A 21,097-nucleotide genomic window follows, 5' to 3' on the forward strand; every position below is an offset into this window, starting at 1 on the left:
GCTATATGACTTATTTTGTCCAATGAAATGCGAGCAGATGTGCTATGTCCCATTTGCATGCAGAAACATTAAGAACTAGTTGATAGTTACACCATGCTCTCTTTCCTCTCTGCTGTGATGACCAGCAATGTTCAACAAGAGGTTACTCTGGGCTTTGAAGTGAGGAGGATGTGGAGTACAGCTATAGTCATCCAGGCTGGATATGAAACATGAGCACTGGACATGAGTGATATTAAAAGTACAAATATTTCCAGGTTGTTTATTATTGTAGCATAATCTAGCTTAACATGACTGATAAAATCTTCCACCAGATACAAGGGATAAAATTAGAACACACATGAAAATGAAGACCTAACCAATGCAGAGTTTAATGCAATAACTCTGTTTTTTTAAAATGTAATCTCTAGCTCATTGTGGGGCTTGAACTCACAACACTGAGATCAAGAGTCACATACTCTGCCGACGGAGCCAGCCAGGTGCTCCCATTCCATGAATTTTACATGCTGTACTTCATTTCAGGAAATGTCCTACTTTTCAGACACGCTATGTCTTTCCTCACAACTGCAATTTGCAGTCAGCCTCAGACTGCATTCTCTTAGCTTTGTGCAAATCTAGCTTTTCACCATCTTGTGTTTGTATATCATTTTTGCCTCATTTTATTAGTCTTGTTCATGCTCACTTGTCCTAATTACTTAATTCTGACCAGTTCTTCAATCTGCCACTATCGATTATAATTTCAGTCCATTATTTCACTTGTGTTAGAGCCTGATTTCATCTGAATTATCTGTCTGATGTTGCTGGTCATTCTGACCCAACCCAAGGAACCTGGGTTATTAAAAACTACTTTGTCAGCAGAAACAAATGCCTTAGAAAATTGGTGCCTATAACTAGTACCTCTCTATATATTTTTTGGTACACTTTAATCTTTTATAAGTATGAAAATCTGTGTAATGATTTTGATGATAATCCATGTAAGGCATAAAGATTCATAACATGTTAAAAATGCTATTACTGTCTCTTCTTTTTTTTTTTTTTTTAAAGATTTTATTTATTTATTTGACAGAGATAGACACAGCCTGAGAGAGGGAACACAAGCAGGGGGAGTGGGAGAGGAAGAAGCAGGCTCCCAGCAGAGGAGCCCGATGCGGGGCTCGATCCCAGGACTCTGGGATCACGCCCTGAACCGAAGGCAGACGCTTAACGACTGCGCCACCCAGGTGCCCCTGTCTCTTCTTATTTTATTAACCCTAGTTCCCAGCACATTCCTTTCTAATACAGATTTTCCCCTTATTACAAATGCACAATGAACATTTTCATTTATATCTTACGTTTGATGTCTTGAACATGTTTAATCCTTTTGGATATGCATTTATGGCACCGATTGACTATGAACAATTGATAACTAGAGTTGTGAACTCAAAACTTTAACTAGACTCCTTTATAAATGTGTGGCCTCTGGGCTGATATCACCTGTAAATAGTGGAACCTACTGATCCATAGTTCTCAGCCAACCTATGGCAGAGTCTAGGGAATCTGCATCTTTATAAGCTTCCCCAGGTGAATCATAGTCCATGGACCAGCCTTTGAGAAAACACCATTCTTGAACACATATATTTTCTTCTCACCTCATACTCATCTCATTCTAAGCTAGTTAACTATGTGCACAGTGGTTATCAACTTTGGCTTCATATTAGAATTAATTTAAAAACTACTGATGCCGGGGAACCTGGGCGGCTCAGTTGGTTAAGCATCTGCCTTCGGGTCTGGTCATGGTCCTGGAGTCCTGGGATCAAGCCCTGTATCGGGCTCCCTACTCAGCGGGGAGCCTGCTTCTTCCTCTGCCCCTCCTCCTGATTGTGCGCGCACGCGCGCTCTCTCTCTCTGTGTCTCAAATAAATAAATAAAATCTTAAAAAAAACCTACTGATGCCAAGCCTCGCCATAAAGAGTCTAATTTAATAAGTCTTATGGGGCACAGATATCAGTGCTTTTAAAAAGGTCCTCACTTCATTCTAAGGTAAAGCCAAACTTGAGGAGCAATGAGCAGAAAGTATTACAATGTCAAAGCATGGATCTAAGTCCTGGCCATGTCACTTATCACGTCACTTTCCCTCTCTGAAATTCCATTTACTCACTTACAAAATTGAGATAATGACATTTGGTCTACCTACTTCGCCGGATTATCGTGAGGAACAAATCTGATTCTGATAATGTGTTGTAAAAGCACTTGGCCAACCTCAAAATAGCAATGTTATTATTCCCTGCCCATTAAACTTCATATAGATGTTTTGTTCTTCCTAATAATTTTTAAATGTCTTAAGGAATAGGGTTTATCTAGATAGGATTTGAGGAAGGGGTACAAAAGTGAACAGAAGAGACCATGGCAGTATACATTTCAATTCTAAAAGGCAGTTCAGTTGGGAGAGAGAGCAGGAAAATATTTCTGTAGACAGTTTAAATGTGAAGAAACAAAAAGCCTAGTGAGATACTTAGTAGGGTGAGGAGGGCTGTGGAAAACAGTGAGACATTAAAATGGAAATTAACAGTTATATTATTAGTAACTGCTGAATAGCACAACTGTAGACATTTTGAAAGGCATTTTTAAATGCCTTTCAGGATGGCACTTAAACTGTAGTAAGATACATCAAATAGTTACAGAACCAGGACCAATAAAAGTATCTAATCGAACCGTTTGATTTTTCCTGCTTAGGTATCTTTATAACTCCCACTGTGGCATTACATAGTCTCATAGCATTATATTCTATATTCCTTTATGGCTCAGGTTTCCAAATTTCGTATCAAATCAAAACTGGAATTTTTAAGCTACAAAAGCATTCCAAATGATACTCAAAAATGTACACATGGATTTATTTGGGGAGGTTGAGCAGACTGGACAGTAATGGTAACCTTTCCTAGCTCCAGAACCAGCCCTCTCCTCTTAGATTCTGGTCCTCTCCACAGAAACCTCTCCTCCCCTCCCTGTTTCTCCCCTCCCCTTCTCTCCTCTCCTGTTCCCTCCCCTCCCCTCCCCAATTCACTAGCTCATTACCTGTTTCACGGAGGAGATTGATACTGTCACCACTGTTTCCTACCTCCCCCACTCATCTTCCTGGAGTTGCAAGGATTAATAGGAGAAGGAATAGGAAGAAGCGGCCTTAAAATTTAAAGGACTAATTGTGTATTTGTAATAATGACAATAGACCTGGATTTCATCAACTTTGAAAAGAATTTGTGTGTGTGTGTGTGTGTGTGTGTGTGTGTGTGTGTGTGTTAGTTCTCTTTAGGTCTTCATCAGCATCACAGTGAGTTACAGCAGCTAAATCTACAACCTGTAGCCCTTTTTTTTGGTGGAATTTTAAGGGGAAAATGAGTCCTTTCATTCTTTCAACAAACATCTGTTTGCCAGGCACTGGAGACACAGAGATGCATGAGGCAGATATGTGCTTTCACCAAGTCTCCCACAGCGAATCTTTTCTTAAATGGACTGGTATTACTTTTGATTTTATTCTTTAAAAAGAATCATCATGGTACAAGACAAATGGTAACATATCAGGGACTCTCTTCTCAATTTTATTTTATCACCTGTAGGGATAAGAATCACGTAACCCATCCTTCTGTATCTGCTTCCATGTACATAACATAGCAACAATGGTAAAAGTTCTATCTTTTTAGGGTCTTTGTGAGAAAATTTTAATAGCCTCTTAAAAGATGAAATGCATCATAAGACAGCATGGCAAACATACTGAATTCAGAGAGTAAGAAGACAATGAAAATACATTACATAAATAAAAGCAATAAAACTTTCAGAACAGGATGTGGCACAATTATAAAGATGAGCATGTGCAATACTATGTAACACAGCAATTTCCCTCCCATGTAATATATTTAAAAGTAGGTATACATCCAAATGTCCATGATCAGGAAAATGAATAAATATACTGGAGTATATACACAACTAAGTATTATATGAAGTGAATGAACTACAGTAAATGGACAAAACAAATGAATTCAGAAACACAAATCAAGTGAAACAAGTAATATGCACAGTGATACCATTTTTACAAAGCTCAAAGACAAGCATAATTAAGTGGGATGTTTAGAAAAGTATATAAAGCTATTTTAAGGAGGGGTGCCTTGTGGCTCAGTCGGTTAAGCGTCTGACTCTTGATTTCAGCTCAGGTCATGATTTCAGGGTCGTGAGATTGAGCCCCACGTCAGGTTCCGCGCTCAACGCGGAGTCTGCTTGTCCCTCTCCCTCTGCTCCTCCCCCCGCTTGCACACACACTCTCTCTCTAAAATAAATAAATAAATAAAATCTTAAAAAAAAACTATTTTAAGGGAAAAAAATTAATAAACACCCTGAGAAGAGGCAGGGTGATGAGATAGGGGAGGAGCACAAATGTAACTAAAACAATATTGGTAATGTTCTACTTATTAGATGACATATTCATGAGTATTTGATTTATTATTATACCTCATAACATACATATGACCTGCATTCTTTTGTATATATATGTAAAGTATTACATAAATTAAAAAATATAATACACAGAAGAAAACAGATGTCTGAGAAATAGTATTCTGCCATTTGCCATGTAAAAGAATTGGATTAGTATAGTACACTATACCTCTAGTTCTGTTATTGCAGATGGTGATACTGTCTACATCTTTAAAAGTGTTTTGGCAGGATGCTCATATAATATAATATAGTCTACGTTTTCAAAAAAAACAAAGTTATGAAAACAATCTATTTCAGCATTCATTTTCATATAATATATAAGTTTTTAAATTTTTGTTCATAATTCAGGCCAGTGTCAGAAAGCTAGAAGAATAATAAGTGATTATGTCCCAGTGTTCTAAATAGTGCTTTCCTAAAGTCATAGCATGCAGTAATCTCATCACTCTTATTTACCTTTTCATTCTGAGCCATCAGAAAACTTACAGCTACCAATAAACATTTTATATTTTTATATCAAGAATGAGGATTTCTCTATGTGTATATTTACATTTATTTTGGTTATAAGATTATATTTTAGGTCTTTTAAGAGATACAGTCATAGATATGTAATATAATCTCAGCTTTGCAAATTCTATATTTTTAGTTTTACATTTGTCTTTAGAATAAAAGTCCTCAAGTTATCTGGGTACTATGCCTAATAGTTTTAGATCTAACTTCTGATTCAGTATATAAGGATTATATAGAGAAGTTTAAAAAGATACTGGTTTTGCTACTTCATGATGAAGTAAAACAGCTGAAGAAAACAAAGGATTAAGTATAATTACACTGAACTAAATACACTGTTTAAATACAGAGTAAAAAAACCAGAATCACCTTTAATATTTCCCCCCACCAAGTATGCTAAGTAATATAATCCATATTGTTTAAAATTTACATATAAAACTTGTCCTGGTTTTCTGTCTGAAACGCCCCAGTTTCAATCTCAAGAGCCCCAGTCTAATTTTCAGGTCACCTAGAATGTCTGATTCAGGAAGGGTTAAACACTAACCCTAATATAGCAAAAATAGTATTTAAAGTTGTGTCTGAGATGAATGAGAGGCTATCTTGCCTGGGCTTTTATAGGTTTTAATACTGACTACACAAACCATAGAATATATGCCATCCCCACTTATATCCCCACTTTAAAACTTTACATAGATTTACTACTTGAATCTTAATATCCCTTTTACAGCACACATTCTGTAGGACTGAGTATTATACATGGGCATTGTACCTTTACATATTTTGAGTTCTCCATTTTCAACTCTAGGTAATGTGAATATGTGGATAGGGATAGCAAGTTCACAGGGGATCAAAATTTGCTCCTATATTACATGAAAATATCTTCCAGAATATGAAGCACAGTAATCAATTTGCATTAAAATATAAAGAACTTCTTAAATTAAACCAAAGTCCTTTTTAAAAAACCACACATTCTAGAAATAGGTTTTTCTTCACTGCTACACAATACCAAAAGTAAGCAAAGCATCACTCCTTCAAATTTTTGCAGAGCAAAAACTACCTGAGTTTAGAGTTTCCAAGGGCTCTTTTGCTATATAAGATAACTAAAATGGCCATTTATTAAGCTCCCACTGAATGCCAGATTATGGGCTAGATCAATTTCCATTATTCACAACAACCCTACAATAATTCAACAAGGTGTGATCCACTTTTACAGGTAAAACAAAGTGTATCAGAGACATAAATTAATTTGTTAAAGTTCATTCAGGGTGTCAAGAAGCAGAGCCAGGATGATGAACTCAGATATACTTTATATCAAAGCCCACTACACTATTTTGCCACAAAACATAAGACTAAATGATATAAAATATCAACCACCCAAGGGATGCCTGGGTGGCTCAGTTGGTTAAGCATCCAGCTCTTGATATCAACTGAGGTCTTGATCTCAGTGTTGTGAGTACAAGACTTGTGTTGGGCTCCACACTGGATGAGTGTTTTTCTTTAAAAATAAATAAATAAAATAAAATAAAAATGTCAACCAAGAAGGTAAAGCAGGTACTATTCATACAGATAAAGTATAATGAAGCAAAATATAATAATAGCTATTGTCAGAAAATTTATAGGCCAAATTTCCTTCCATAAATCCTTAATGAAATTTATTTATTATTATTAAAGATTTTACTGATTTATTTGAGAGAGAGAGATAGTGAGAGAGATCACAAGTGGGGAGCAGAGGGAGAAGCAGACTCCCCATGAGGAGGGAGACCGATGTGGGGCTCGATCCTAGGACCCTGGCTGGGATCATGATCTGAGCCAAAGGCAGACACTTAACTGACTGAGCCACCCAGGTGCTCCAATCCTTAATGAAACTTTAAAAAATCACTTCTAGGCTATTTATTTTTAAAAAATGCTGCAATCTCTATTTTTTATTTTTATTTTTTTAGTATTCACAAATATATGCTGTAAGAATTTAAACCACAAATACCAATTCAATAAGTCCTAAAAAAAGCTCTTCTTTTCTCTTAAGTGTTTGTCTTGAGTAAATACCAACCTGCTTAAAACAGGATAGATTAGATTCAAATAGGAATACAATTAAAAAAGGGCAATACACTCAATATGCTCATTTATATTTTTATTTAAAGTGCATATTTAGAAAATACTTCATGAATAATTTACTTTTACTGATTTGTATTTAAAATAGTGTAAAAGGTAAGAAAAGTGGTTAGAAAACACACATACATAATTCAGACAGAGTTGTCCATCAAAAATAAATGCTTTCAATATTGATTTTTGAAGAATATTTTTTCCATTTTCTTAAATAAAGATTGAAAAATAAAAAAACCCTGGTCAGATTGGCTATTATCAAGAAGACAAAAAGTAACAAGTGTTCGTGAGGATGTTAAAAAAAGGGGAACACTCATATGCTTTTGGTGGGAATGTAAATTGGTGTCACCACTATGGAAAACACAATGGACGTTCCTCAAAAAATTAAAAATAGGATTACCATATGATCTAGCAATTCCACTTCCGGATATTTATCCAAAGAAAATGGTAACACCAAAGAGATACATGTTCATTGCAGCATTATTTACAAGAGCTAAGATAAAGAAGCAAACTGTCTATCCATAGATGAGTAGATAAAGATGTGTGTATACATACACACACCCCCAATGGAGAATTACTCAGCCATAAAAAAGAATGAAATATTGCCATGTGCAACAACATGGATAGATCTAGAGGGCATTATGCTAAGTGAAGTAAGTCAGAGAAAGATGAATCTTATATGATTTCTCTTATATGTGGAATCTAAAAAAGCAAGCAAGCAAACAAACAAAACAAAACAGAAACAATCTCACAGATACAGGAAACAGACTGCTGTTTACTAGAGGAGGAAGAAGTCAGGATGACAAGAAAAATAAGTAAAGGGGATTAAGAGGTACAAATTTCCAGTTATAAAATAAGTAAGTCATGGGGATATAATGTACAGCATAGGAAATATAGTCAATAATACTGTAATAACTTTGCATGGTGACAGATGGCAACTAGACTTACTGGGAGGCTCATTTCATCATGTATAGAAATATCAAATCACTATATTGTATACTTGAAACTAATAGGATATTTTATGTCAATTATACTTCAATTTAAAAAATAATAATTAAATTTAAAAAATAAAAGAAGTAAAGTACATCTGATGGGTAAATGTAGAGCAAAATGGAACAAATGAATTGTAAGAAAGTCAGACTTACAATTTAAATACAGATATTTATTTTAGGAAAGCTCAAAGTAATAGCACAGTTGTTTCTGGTGCTTAGGTTGGGATGTGTGTAAATATTCTTTATAGTTCTCCGTATTTTAAAAAATTAACGAATATTGTCATTTTATAAACTTAAAAAAAAACAAAGTCCGAAAGAACACAAAAACACTAAATTCACAAAGATATATGTGCCCCTATGTTTATTTCAGCATTATTTACAATAGCCAAGATACAGAAGCAGTCCAAAGGTCCATCGATAGATGAACGGATAAAGAAGTGGTATATATATACAAGGCAATATTACTCAGCCATAAAAAAGACTTAAATCTTGCCATTTGTAACAACATGGATAAATCTAGAGGGTATAATGCTAAATGAAATAAGTCAGTCAGAGAAAGACAAATACCATATCATTTCACTCATACATGGAATTTAAGAAAACAAAATGAACACAAAAAAAGAGAGAAAAATGGACTCTTAAACAGAGAAAAAACTGGTGGTTACCACAGGGGAGATATGGGGGGATGGGTGAAATAGGTGATGGGGATTAAGAGTACATTTAGCATGATGAACACTGAGTAATGTACAGAATTGCTGGGTTACTATACTGTACACCCAAAAATAATATAACACTGTATGTTAATTACACTGGAATTTTTAAAAAGTCGTAATATGAACAATGAAGTAAAATTTTAAAAAATTATGACATAATACTAAACATGAAATAAAATAAGCAAAATGATGATGGGGATTTTGAGTGGAAGGATTACAAACAATGTTTTTTTTTCTTTTCATAACTTCAAGTTTTTCTATAAAGCAGATATTACTTTTGTAATTTTAAAGATGTAGAAAAAAACTATACTATGGGATGTACTATATATAAACGTTTACACTGATGGCATGCAATATCAATGGAATGAATGCAAGCAAAAGATCTAAGAACTCAACATCTAAATGAACTTTCAGGTCTTGGTGATGATTCTCTCAGTTAGATTTTTTGAAGAGCACATGCTATTCAAATTTTAGAGGATGGAGAAGGAAAGTGGACTGAACAGTAGGTAACAATTACATACTTAAAATAGGATGTTTTAAGAAAGGTTTCTAGAATTTCCTTTTTCTTTGCTTTTCTTTTCAAAAGTTAATTTAAACAATCTCATGTGAATGGTTTCACTCATTTGTGGAACGTAAGGAATAGCAGGGAGATAGGTAGGAGAAGGAAGGGAAGAATGAAGGGGGGTAAACAGAAGGGGGAATGAACCACAGGAGACTATGGACTCTGGAAAACAAACTGAGGGCTTCAGAGGGGAGGGGGGTGGGGGACTGAGCTAGGCCGGTGATGGGTATTAAGGAGGGCACGTATTGCATTGAGCACTGGGTGTTATACGCAAACAATGAATCATGGAACACTACATCAAAAACTAAGGATGTACTGTATGGTGACAAACATAACATAATAAAAAATTAAAAAAAAAAACCCAAAAACCAAAAAAACCCCCACAATCTCATGTGAGAGACTACTGATCTTTTCTCTTTTTTACCCAACTTTCAGCTGGGAATGGTAAGCTAAAGTAATGTTTCAAACACTATTCAAAAAGACAGTGATCTCCAAGGACAGGGAAAATGGATCTAAAAAGGTTGAAAAATGAGAAGCCCAAAAGAAAAGAGCAAGACATTTTAATACATACAGTTTAGAGGAGACATTTCAGGTAAAAGTAAATTACCAGAACCTGAATTTTAAAAGGACTTTTTTCACTTTGGTATACAACATTTCAAAACCTGATCTAAAATGTTTCACAAGCTGTTGAAATTTTTCTCTCAGCATGTAATTCAGATGTCACTGTATATGCAGCTAAAGAAAACTAACACTAAATGGAGAAAAAAATCTGTGTATATTCATTATTTAAGACAAAGTTGTTACTCTAATTCCTCTTATCAAGTCTCTTTATTTCTCACCCATTTTATACATATTACTTTCCTTTTTCCACTTCACATGTATTTTAATACATCTAATTTGATTCTCACAACAGAATTACTTCTGTTTATAGATGGCACAAGGAAATGCAAATGGTTCGTCATGAAGCAATGGAGCTAAGCCTCAAGTCTCCCAATACTCACTATTCCTACCCTCAGTCCCTTGCCCCAAGTATTCTGAATTCCATCAAAGTTTCACTTTACAAACTGATAACTTTTGTGCCCATTTCTTAACTAGGAACAATCTAATCATTTTTGTGTTTGAAGAGGAAAATATAAAAATGGCACAGTAGAGTAATTTTAGATCAAGCTGTTACCTTAGAGGGCAGGCATCATGGAAATTATTTCAATACTGACAAGAAGTGCGTGGGTACTGGGGCATCTGGGTCACTCAGTCAGTTAAGCGCCTGCCTTCAGCTCAGGTCATGATCTGGGGGTCCTGGGATTGAGTCCTGTGTATTAGGCTCCCCGCTCAGTGGGGAGTCTGCTTCTCCCTCTGCCCACCCGCCCTGGCTTGTGCCCGGTCTCTCTCTTTCTCTCAAATAAATAAATAAATAAGTGCGTGCGTGCGTGCATGAGTACCTGTCTTCATTTTTCTGATTCAGTTGCTAACAGTGCTCTAAATGAAGCTTCAGTTCTCTGAGAATTCTTTTCATTCACGATTTTAAAACTAGTTTCCCCTTTTGCTCAAATGTGTTATTACAACCAATCTTATGAGGAAAGGAAAGAGTTGAGGGAGGGATCTCTTTAAAAGACTTTAAATACAACTATCTAAACCTATCACAACTGTAAATAAGTAAAACAGAGTAGATTAAGTAAATTCCTCCAAACAGAACTTGTTAAAAGAAATTTATATTCTCTTTCTGCTCTAATGTTAGCACCACTTTAAATATAGGTAGCCAATATCAAGAAGCACTTTCCACTTACTTCATAGTACCACCCCTTTGTGTTAAGAAGGGAAAAAAAGCTATTTGTGACGATTTATTTTTAGATATTGATCATCTCCTCTTGCTGCAAAGGGAATAAAAATAATTAAAGTTGAGTGAAAAATAATTTGAAGTACAGCATATTTCAAAGCAAAACTATCATCATAACTGTTCAGATGAGATTTCTTGAAAGCCCGGTAATAAATGCATGCCCTAGATATTTTTTTTAAATCTACACTTTGCTTATTCAAATTGGCCTCTTTTACTGGTAGCTTAAGTTTAATTCCTGTCTTCAGATACTGCATACAATTCCAAGTGAATGCCGTGATTAGTGTGTATACAATGGCTGAATGAGACCATTAGATGGACACTGACTGTAAACTACATCATTTGTTTTAAAATAGAGTTAAGTATTCATCTATGCTGTGCTCTTTTATCAAACAAAGTAGTATTACTTTAATGTATATAGCATTCATTTTTTTTTCTGACAACTCAAATTCATTTTAGAAAATTTGGAAAATAAAGAGTATAAATGAAATGAAATCCCTCATAGTTTCATTATCAAGAAACAAACACCTATTTTTAAAAGATTTTATTTATTTATTTGAGAGAGAGAGACAGAGATAGTGACAGAGAGCACGAGTGGGGAGGAGAAGGAGCCTGATGCAGCCTCCATCCCAGGGCCCCTGGATCATGACCTGAGCGGGATAACCAACTGAGCCACCCAAGCGCCCCAACAAACAGCTATTTTATTTCATTATTTTATCCATCAACCTCATTCCTATTGCTACAGTAGGCAATAACAAACCAGAGCCCAGAAAAACTTGGTACCAAAGATATGACATCATATAACAGTAGAAAAATAATAGATTATTTAAGAGATGATTTACAAACACTAATATATCATGCTTTAATTAAATTTCCTCTAAAGAAATGTTTTGTGTTAAGTTCTCTTATCTGGGGCACCTGGGTGGCTCAGCCAGTTAAGCGTCTGCCTTCGGCCCCTAGTCCGGCTCTCTGCTCAGCCTGCTTCTCCCTCTCCCTCTCCCTCTGCCTGCTGCTCTGCCTACTCATCCGCATTCTCTCTATCTCTAATAAATAAATAAAAAAATCTTTTAAAAAAAGATATGTTTTGTTAGTATTCTATATTTGCATAGTGTTTCAGGAGTTTTGTTCACTTTCATTCTAGCATTGGAATGTGGTTATGAGGATCTATCCTCTTATTTTAACTCGTGAATAAACTAAGAGGTAAAGTGATGGGTATCTCTGGATATCTCTGGGGTTCTTTACATAACTAGCAGAGACAGAACTACAGGAGATGAAATAAAATGAATAACAATTCAAGCATTTAATTCCAACTTTTTCTTGGAAGAGTACAAATGAGCATATGCTAGCCACAGGGGATAATTGGGTGTCAGGTCAGTTTATTTTAACAGGTATGTAATGGGCACCTACAAGACATCATTCTCGTCTTCAAGGAGTTCATAATCTAATGGAAGTCAGGTAATTATTATTCACAGCAGAATATAACTGCCATAGGTGAGATGTGAAATGCTCTGTAAAGTAAGTTCAAGGGATTTCTATATCTGTCCACACAACAAAGAATTATAGCTAATAAGTCAACAAAGAGGACAAAATGGAATAATAAAAAATAATTAATAAAAATGTACAGAGAAAAAAGAACAAAGAACACATGGGAAACATAGAAGACAAACAGCAAGGTGGTATATTTGATTCCAATCATATCAATAGTTACATTAAATATACGTGGTCTAAGTATGAAGAAGGTACAAAGAGTTGTGGGAAATAGTAACAGTTTCAAGAATGAGGCACTTCCTAGAGGCCTTAAAGAATAGAACATAATGGGGCGCCTGGGTGGTACAGCGGTTAAGCGTCTGCCTTCGGCTCAGGGCGTGATCCCGGCGTTCTGGGATCGAGCCCCACATCAGGCTCTTCCGCTATGAGCCTGCTTCTTCCTCTCCCACTCCCCCTGCTTGTGTTCCCTCTCTCGCTGGCTGTCTCTACCTCTGTCGAATAAATAAATAAAATCTTTAAAAAAAAAAAAAAAAGAATAGAACATAATTTTACCAGACTGAGACAAGAAGATATACGGAGCATGTTCTGAGGAGACCCCACACCATAAAAAGATAAGACTACAAAATCTATTTTACCAACAATAACTCAACCACACAAAGTGGACTACAATTACAATTTATGGGAGTACCTGAAGATAAAACTGAAATTATGATAGGACCATACTTGGAACTGCCTTGAATTCCAAAGAAAGGAGTTTGTAATCAATTTGGAAATCAGAAGAAAATTGCTAAAAGTAACGAAGCTGGGCTTTGGGATAACCAGTATGACAATGATAGATTCTGTACTCAAAAGTAAAGTAAATTAGGATGTCATGAAGATGTATTTTGTTAAGAGAAATTGGTATCTTAACATTTACTCTAAGGTACAACAGAAAAGGGGAGCCTGGGTGGCTCAGTTGGTTAAGCGTCATGGTCCCAGGGTCCTAGGATCAAGTCCCACATCCATCTCCCTGCTCTGTGGGGAGTCTGCCCCTGTGTTCTCTCCCTCTCTCAAATAAATAAATAAAATCTTCTTTTTTTTTTTTAAAAGATACAACAGAAAAGACCTAGTTAAAGTGGATGAATTCAGATATCTGGTCAGGTACAAGTTGGGATGGGGTGGGCAAGGCAAGAACCTAAACCAGCTAGGTACAGAGGTTTTTGTTCAGAAGCATCTTAAAGGTGACACATGGAACAGGACATGTGATAGGAAAATGAGAGAAGGAACTGTGACATATGTTACAAGCTGCTGAACTTTAAAAAATAGAAACAGGTGATGTTAGAGCAACATGTCCTATGAAGAACAAGGCATCCTCTTTAAAACACAGCATACAGTGGGTGGAGAGTACAGAAGGTCCTTCTACATCTGAGTATATTTGGAGTATTTCAGTTATTTGGAGGGTTTTCATTAATTCTGTATGTGGTCAAGTCGGAATGTACACACAGTTCAACTTCTGAAAGCATCTCTCGCTACTCTACCTAATGTTTCCTGACCTGTAAACAGAAACACTTATACCTGTTAATGCTTTGAAGCAAATTCCTAAGGAGAATGTCAAATTCTTAAAGAGAATGTTGGGCCACACAATGCAGCTGTTAAAGGTCCTGCTGAGAGCATAAACAAGCCTCTGACGGCAATATCAGAATGGCATACGTTTATTGTGAAGTAGTTGTCAATAGCAGGTATTTATACATTCCAGAAACAAAAGCTGAACCACTTGTTACCTGGATGGTAGGTTCTTAAAATAGCAGAATGGGTGGGAGTTAGTCATATCTGACACAAACCACACTTTCACCACTGGACAATCTCTCTATAGGAGATCTTAATTCACTGAAAATCATTTCAGCCATTCTTCTCAATGTAACATTTGAAGGAAAACTCTCCATTTATGACCTCACTCTATACTTAAGTAAAGCTAATTTTTTTTCAAGATCACTTTGTTGATACCCTTTTGATATGGGAAAACATAGAGAAAATGAATACACCTGAATACTCTTCCTTAAGATTGTCAAGAAAACATCATAATTGCCATTTAGATTTGCAGTCTTGGTTTACAAAGCAACAGAGAGTTAGCCAATTACTCAAAAGCAAACTTTAAATAGGCTAATCAGGTCTAGATGTTTGGAGGTGAGGCAAGAACTGAAAAACACCCACTTTCTGTCATAATTATGCTTGGAAATGAAGTTATCTTGCACGCTGATAGCAGATGGATTGCATTCTCATAGAACTGACAATAAACAGGAGTTTCTTGTGTATAAAAAGTTGAAAATTATACTTTTAATCCTCACATTTAATTCCACCATATGTCAATTGTTTTGGGTCTCATGTATAAATTAATTGCTTACATAACAAATATAATACAGTTTTCACAGATCTGGACATGTAGCACTTAATAATTCTTGTTTTATTAGGATTGTTTAATATAGATTGTTACTGAGCACATATCTATATTAAAAGGCTATGAGAGATTATCATACAAATACTGTGTAATATATATCCCTAAATCAGAGAAAATTTCTCTCTCATAGTAAAAGGGAAGAAACTAATAATCTGTTATCCATACCTCAAATCTTTGGTTTAGTTTAATGCCTTTAAAAGAAATAGAGCTTTAGAAAATACATTTTTTAAGAAATGTCATTGATAACAAAGAGCTATAAGAAAAATAACCCATAGATTATATTATTGCTTTTACCCCTGGTTCCTAGAACAATGTAGGAGAACCAGAATCACCTGAAAAACTAGCAAACATGCAGATACCTGGGCCCTCCCCACAGTACATGTGGGGTGTATTCCAAGTATCTGAATTTCTAACAGGTTTTCATGTGATGAAAATGCTGCTCATCCACAGACCACACGGGCCTACCATTGCCCTAGAACACAGGTCAGCTAAAGACAGCACAGGAGCCAAATTCAACCTGTAGCCTTTTTTTGCAAAACAAGTTTTATAGGCACATAACCACCCCCATCCATTTACACATTGTCTACAGATGCTTTTGCTCTACAACAGCGGAGTTGAGTAATTCCAACAGACACTAATAGCCTGCACTACTTAGCCTACAAAACCTTAAATACTTAATATCTGATTTCTTTTAGAAAAAGTTTATTGACCCTTGTCCTAAAATGCCACTCTTCTCCCGTTTATCCAGTTGAGATTTCTGAACAGAAGTTAAATCTAAGGCTATCAAATATAAAGACTTGCAGTGAGACCGTTAGGGTATCTCAAAGCTCATAAAAATGTTCACAGACTTCACGCATGTCTCTCAGTAACCACGAGTTGCTTTCTCACTGCCATGATAGATAGAATCCTGATGAACATCTGATGTGTTCCACAATTAAAAGTCACAAAGTTACTCTCCTTCCTATAATTATCCCTGGTAATAAAGGCCAGGGAGTACAAGAATAAATTAAATCATCAACTTCCCCAATAATTTTCTGTATCATCTTATTTTCTCGTCTTTCTTTCTCCATCACTAGATAGGTTAACAAACGCTGGCACCTGAGAACAACAGGCTGCCATTGGGGTTTACACAGCCTTGTGACTATGGGCCTCAGACTTCTCAGCTGTGTTATTACATTTAATTAAATGCTGTAAAATATGTACAATAGTCAATTCACCACTATAACGTTTCTCCATATCTTATCCTAGTCTTGATTCAAACATATATAGTAGCTGCAGCACTCCTGAAGGCATTTGATTTGGGGATCCATGGGTTGGATAATATTCAAAGTAAAAAACCAAGACATGTAAATAGATCACTTTTAAAAGCTATTATGTACATTTTTTCACATGTGCAATATATAAGTGAAACTAATAGTTGTACTAATAAAGAACAGTGTCTTAGAGCAAAAGTCTTAGATTGTTTTATCTAAATGGGGCAATCTCATTTTGTGAAAGGCAGTACAACCCTCCCCACTAAAATGTGAGACTACCAGACTTACAATCCTATAATGATTTCTCTAGAGGTTCAGTTTACTTTTACATCTTCTGGTAAATAAAACGCTTGTTTATTGGGCCATAGGAATAGTTTCCCAAACCATATATCTGGTTTATTTAGAACCATTTCTCTTTGCGTGAGAAACTCCCAAACTAGTATCTTATAAACTCTTGGTAAAAAAGAATACTTTGCATTGTTAGAATATGAAATAGATAATAAATTAACAAAAGGAAACGTCAGCTAATACCTGTTGCACAATTGTTGTCAATTCCAAGCAGAGCTGTATGACATTATTCCTTGTAACTGAATAGTCTGTGACAGCAGCAAATGGTGACCTATAAAAGGGAAAAGGAAAATTGTGATTAATAGGAACAGATTTTGAAAAGCCCCCAAATGCAATAGCCTTAAGTTAAGATCTTGAATAATAGGAAATGAGTTGTTCTTAAGTTTACATAGGGATAAAAAATATTCAGGACATAGTTTAGAAAAAAAATTCAGGAAACAGCTTAGAAGAGAGTTAAACTCAAGAAATATAATGTTTGCTTTTCTTTCTTTAAATTTATTTATTTATGAGAGAGAGAGAGAGAGAGAGAGAGAGAGAGGGAGAGAGAGAGTCCATGGCAGGGAGGGGCAGAGGGAGAGACAGAATCTCAAGCAGACTGACTCAGGGCTCAATCTCAGGACCCTGAGATCATGACCTGAGCTGAAACCAAGACTTGGATGCTTAACCGACTGCACCACCCAGGCACCCCAAAAAACATAATGTTTGCTTTTTATCAAATTTCTTTTTAGTTCTTAATATTTATTGGTTCTTTTGTATTTATAAGGTCTCTTCACTACATCTCTTTATGTGTCTGTTGGCCATCTGGATGTCTTCTTTGGAAAAAAGTCTCTTCATGTATTCTGCCCATTTTTTAATTAGATTATTTGTTTTCTGGGTGCTGAGTTTTATATGTTCTTTATATATTTTGGATACTAACCTTTTATCAGATACATTGTTTGCAAATATCTTCTCCCATTCCATAAGTTGCCTTTTAGTTTTGCTGTTTCCTTCACTATGCAGAAGCTTTTTATTTTGACGTAGTCCCAATCGTTTATTTTTGCTTTTGTTTCCCTTGCCTTAGGTGACATATTTAGAAAGAAGTTCCTATGGTCAATGTCAGAGAAATTACTGCCTATGCTCTTTTCTAGGATTTTTATGGTTTCAGGTCTCACATTTAGGTCTTTAGTCCTTCAAGGTGTTTTATCTATATTTATGTTATATATTACCTGTATCTAATAGTTATTAATATTTCCTGAATGGGTTTCTAATCAGTAATGATGCTGAACATCTTCATGTGCATATTTCCTATCCATATATATATATGGATACCATGTTTTTAATTTTGGTTTCCAATTATTTATTGTTAGCATATAAGAATATAATTAATTTTTGTGTGTACTTTGTATCCTACAACCTTGCTATTTACTTATTAGTTCTAACAGATGTTTTGTAGATAGCTTGGAATTTTCTTTTTTTTTTCTTTTCTTTCTTTTTTTTTTTTTTTTAAAGATTTTATTTATTTATTTGACAGAGATAGAGACAGCCAGCGAGAGAGGGAACACAAGCAGGGGGAGTGGGAGAGGAAGAAGCAGGCTCATAGCAGAGGAGCCTGATGTGGGGCTCGATCCCATAACACCGGGATCACGCCCTGAGCCGAAGGCAGACGCTTAACCGCTGTGCCACCCAGGCGCCCCAGCTTGGAATTTTCTATCCAAGGATATATATGATCTGCAAATAGGGGAAAAGTTTTATTTTTTTTCATTCTAAAGTCTAGGCCTTTTATTTCCTTTCCTTGCCTACTGCACTGCCTGTGACTTCCAATAGATTATTAAATAGGAGAGGTGAGAGCAGACAGTATTACCCTATTCCCAGTCTTAGGTGGAAAGCATTCAGTATTTCATAATGGAAGTGTAAGTTTAGCTGTTGCATTTTATATATGCTTTATATCAAGTTCAGGTATTACCAGTCTGTTCCTACCTCGCTGAGAATTTTTCTAATGAATGGGTATAGGATTCTACCAAATGCACTTTTTACATTAACTGCTATGATCATATGATTTTCATTCTTTTTACCATTGATGTGGTGGATTACACTGATTTATTTTTAAGTATTAAGGCAGCATTGCATACCTGGCATAAATCCCACTTAGTCATGGTGTATAATTTTATTTATATATGGCTCGATTTAGTCTACCAATAATTTGTGGAGGATTTTAACATGTAAGTTAACCAGTTCACATGAAGTTCATGAGATACTGGTCCAGTTTTCTTTTTTTGTACTGTTTTCGAGTACTCGGTTTAGGATCATGATCACGTCATAAAATGACACGGGAAGAATTACCCACTCATCTATTTTCTGGAACGGATTGTGTGAATTGGTGTTATCTCCTCTTTACATATATAGTAGAATTCACCAAGGAAATCATCTGGGCCTTGACCTTTTATACACCACCACAAAAGGTTTCGAAACACAATTCAAATTCTTTAATACTCAGAGGATTATTCAGAATATTTATTTCATCTTAGGTAAATTTTGATGGTTTGTGTATTTGAAGGAACTGGAATTGATCAATTTCATCTAAGCTATTAAACTTATGTGTGAAGAACTATTTGTAGTATTCCTTCATGATCCTTTTATTTTGATCGACTTCTCCACTGTGTTTCTGCTTTCAGTTTCATTGATTTTTAATCCTTTGTCATTATTAGCCTGTTCTGTTTGCTTTAGGTTTATTTCACTCTTATTTTTCTATTTTCTTTTATTATAAGAATACTTATCACAAGATTCATGTTCCTTACAAAACCTTTAAGTGTACAAGACGGTATTGTATTAACAACAGGTTAAACTACAGGTACAGTATTTTATAGCAGACCTTTAGAACTTTTTCATCTCACTTAACTGAAAATTTATACACATTGATTAGCTATTATTTTCTTAAGATGGAAGATTAGTTGATTGATGAGATTTTTTTCCTGATATAAGCATTCAGTGCTATAAATTTTCCTTTTATCACTGTTTTACCAGTGTGCCACAAAAATTATTTGTTCTCTTCTCATTCTGCTTAATATATTTTTTACTTCCCTTGAGACTTTCTCTTTTATCCATGGATTACTTGGAAATGGGTTGTTTGATTTCTAGTTTGATTCCATTACGGTTAAAAATATACTGTAACTGGATTTTAATTCTTTTAAATGTGTCGAAGTATGCTTTATGATGCACATACGGTCTATCTTCGTGAATGTTACAAAAGGCACTTGAAAAGAATTTGTATTCTGCTCTTGTTGGATGAAGTACTCTAAAAATGACAATTATATGTCGTTTGGTGGTGGTATTCAGTTCTTCTAATCCTTACTGACTTTATGTCTGGTAGTTTTATCAATTTTGAGAGAGTGAATATGAAGTATCCAATTATAACTGTGGATTTGTCTTTTTCTTCTTGTTCCATCAGTTTTTACTTCACAGCTCTCAAATTTGGTACATACATCTTATCAGCAATTTCTGTGTCCTCTCTTTAAAATGTCTATGTGCTCACCTATTACATTCTCGTATTTTTAAAATACAAAGTTAATATTCACATAGTACACATTAACACTCTGCTTCTAATATGTTTGTTGCAAGTATTTATTTTTCCCAGTTTGTCATCTGTCTTATACTTTGTCACATTTTTCAGTTTTATGTAGTGAAAGTCAATTGGGATATTCATTTTTATTTTATTCCATATTTTTAAATACTTAAGTCTTTCTACATCTAGCAATCATTTTTTGTCTATATTTGCTTCTGTTTTCTCATGGGTTTATTTTCTACTTAAATAAATGATATACTTAAAATTTTTTAGTAAACAACAGGTAGTTTTCTATCATTATTTCCAAAGGCTTTACCAGGTATCTCAATACTATTTATTAAATGACTCTTTCTTTCTCCAGTGGTTTTTAACATATTGTTTTCTAAATAATTCTATATACCACAGCCTATTATGGGCTGTCTTCCACTAATCTACATTTCAAAAATCAGTATATTTCTTACCATAATTTACTAAAACAGAGACATTAAGAATTCAAATAAAGTTAACTGGAAAAAATATGTAATTAATCTACGTTCTCAGTTAAAAAAAAATAACCTCTTCGTGAGGAACCAGCTTTAAAAAATCTATTCTTATGGAAGTTTTCTAAAACTGGATTGTAGAGATGTTGCATAGGTGAATCTAAATTTACTAAAACTCATTAAACTGTATACCTAAAATGGGTGAATTTTATAGAATGTAAATTAGGCCTCAATAAAACCATTTTTAAAAAAGATGTAAAAGATAAACACTTCTAAGACAAAATCATTTTTAAAAAGTAACTAAAGGCCATTTTTGCTGCACTGAAGCATAAAAATTGGCATTTTAATTACGAATTCAACATGCTTCTGGCATGAGTAGAAAGAGTTTGGGTTCCTA

General features: G+C 34.9%; 1 protein-coding gene and 1 long non-coding RNA gene across 7 annotated transcripts in view; one reads left to right on the plus strand and one right to left on the minus strand.

Annotated features, from left to right (window-relative positions):
* The window catches only part of LOC123797216 (uncharacterized), a 210,469-nt gene that overhangs the window by 168,525 nt on the left and 20,847 nt on the right, over positions 1-21,097 (plus strand). The window lies entirely within an intron of this gene.
* CNKSR2 (connector enhancer of kinase suppressor of Ras 2) overlaps positions 1-21,097 on the minus strand; it is a 255,489-nt gene that overhangs the window by 163,046 nt on the left and 71,346 nt on the right. For all 5 annotated transcript variants that reach the window (XM_087860268.1, XM_087860267.1, XM_045804992.2 and 2 more), the window contains exon 4: positions 16,867-16,954. In XM_087860268.1, coding sequence (XP_087716394.1) covers positions 16,867-16,954 — 88 coding nt within the window. The remainder of the gene's footprint in view (positions 1-16,866; positions 16,955-21,097) is intronic.

Source organism: Ursus americanus, chromosome X (assembly GCF_024610735.1).
Source record: "Ursus americanus isolate L20-20 chromosome X, mUrsAme1.1.p, whole genome shotgun sequence".
Taxonomy (NCBI): Eukaryota; Metazoa; Chordata; class Mammalia; order Carnivora; family Ursidae; genus Ursus; species Ursus americanus.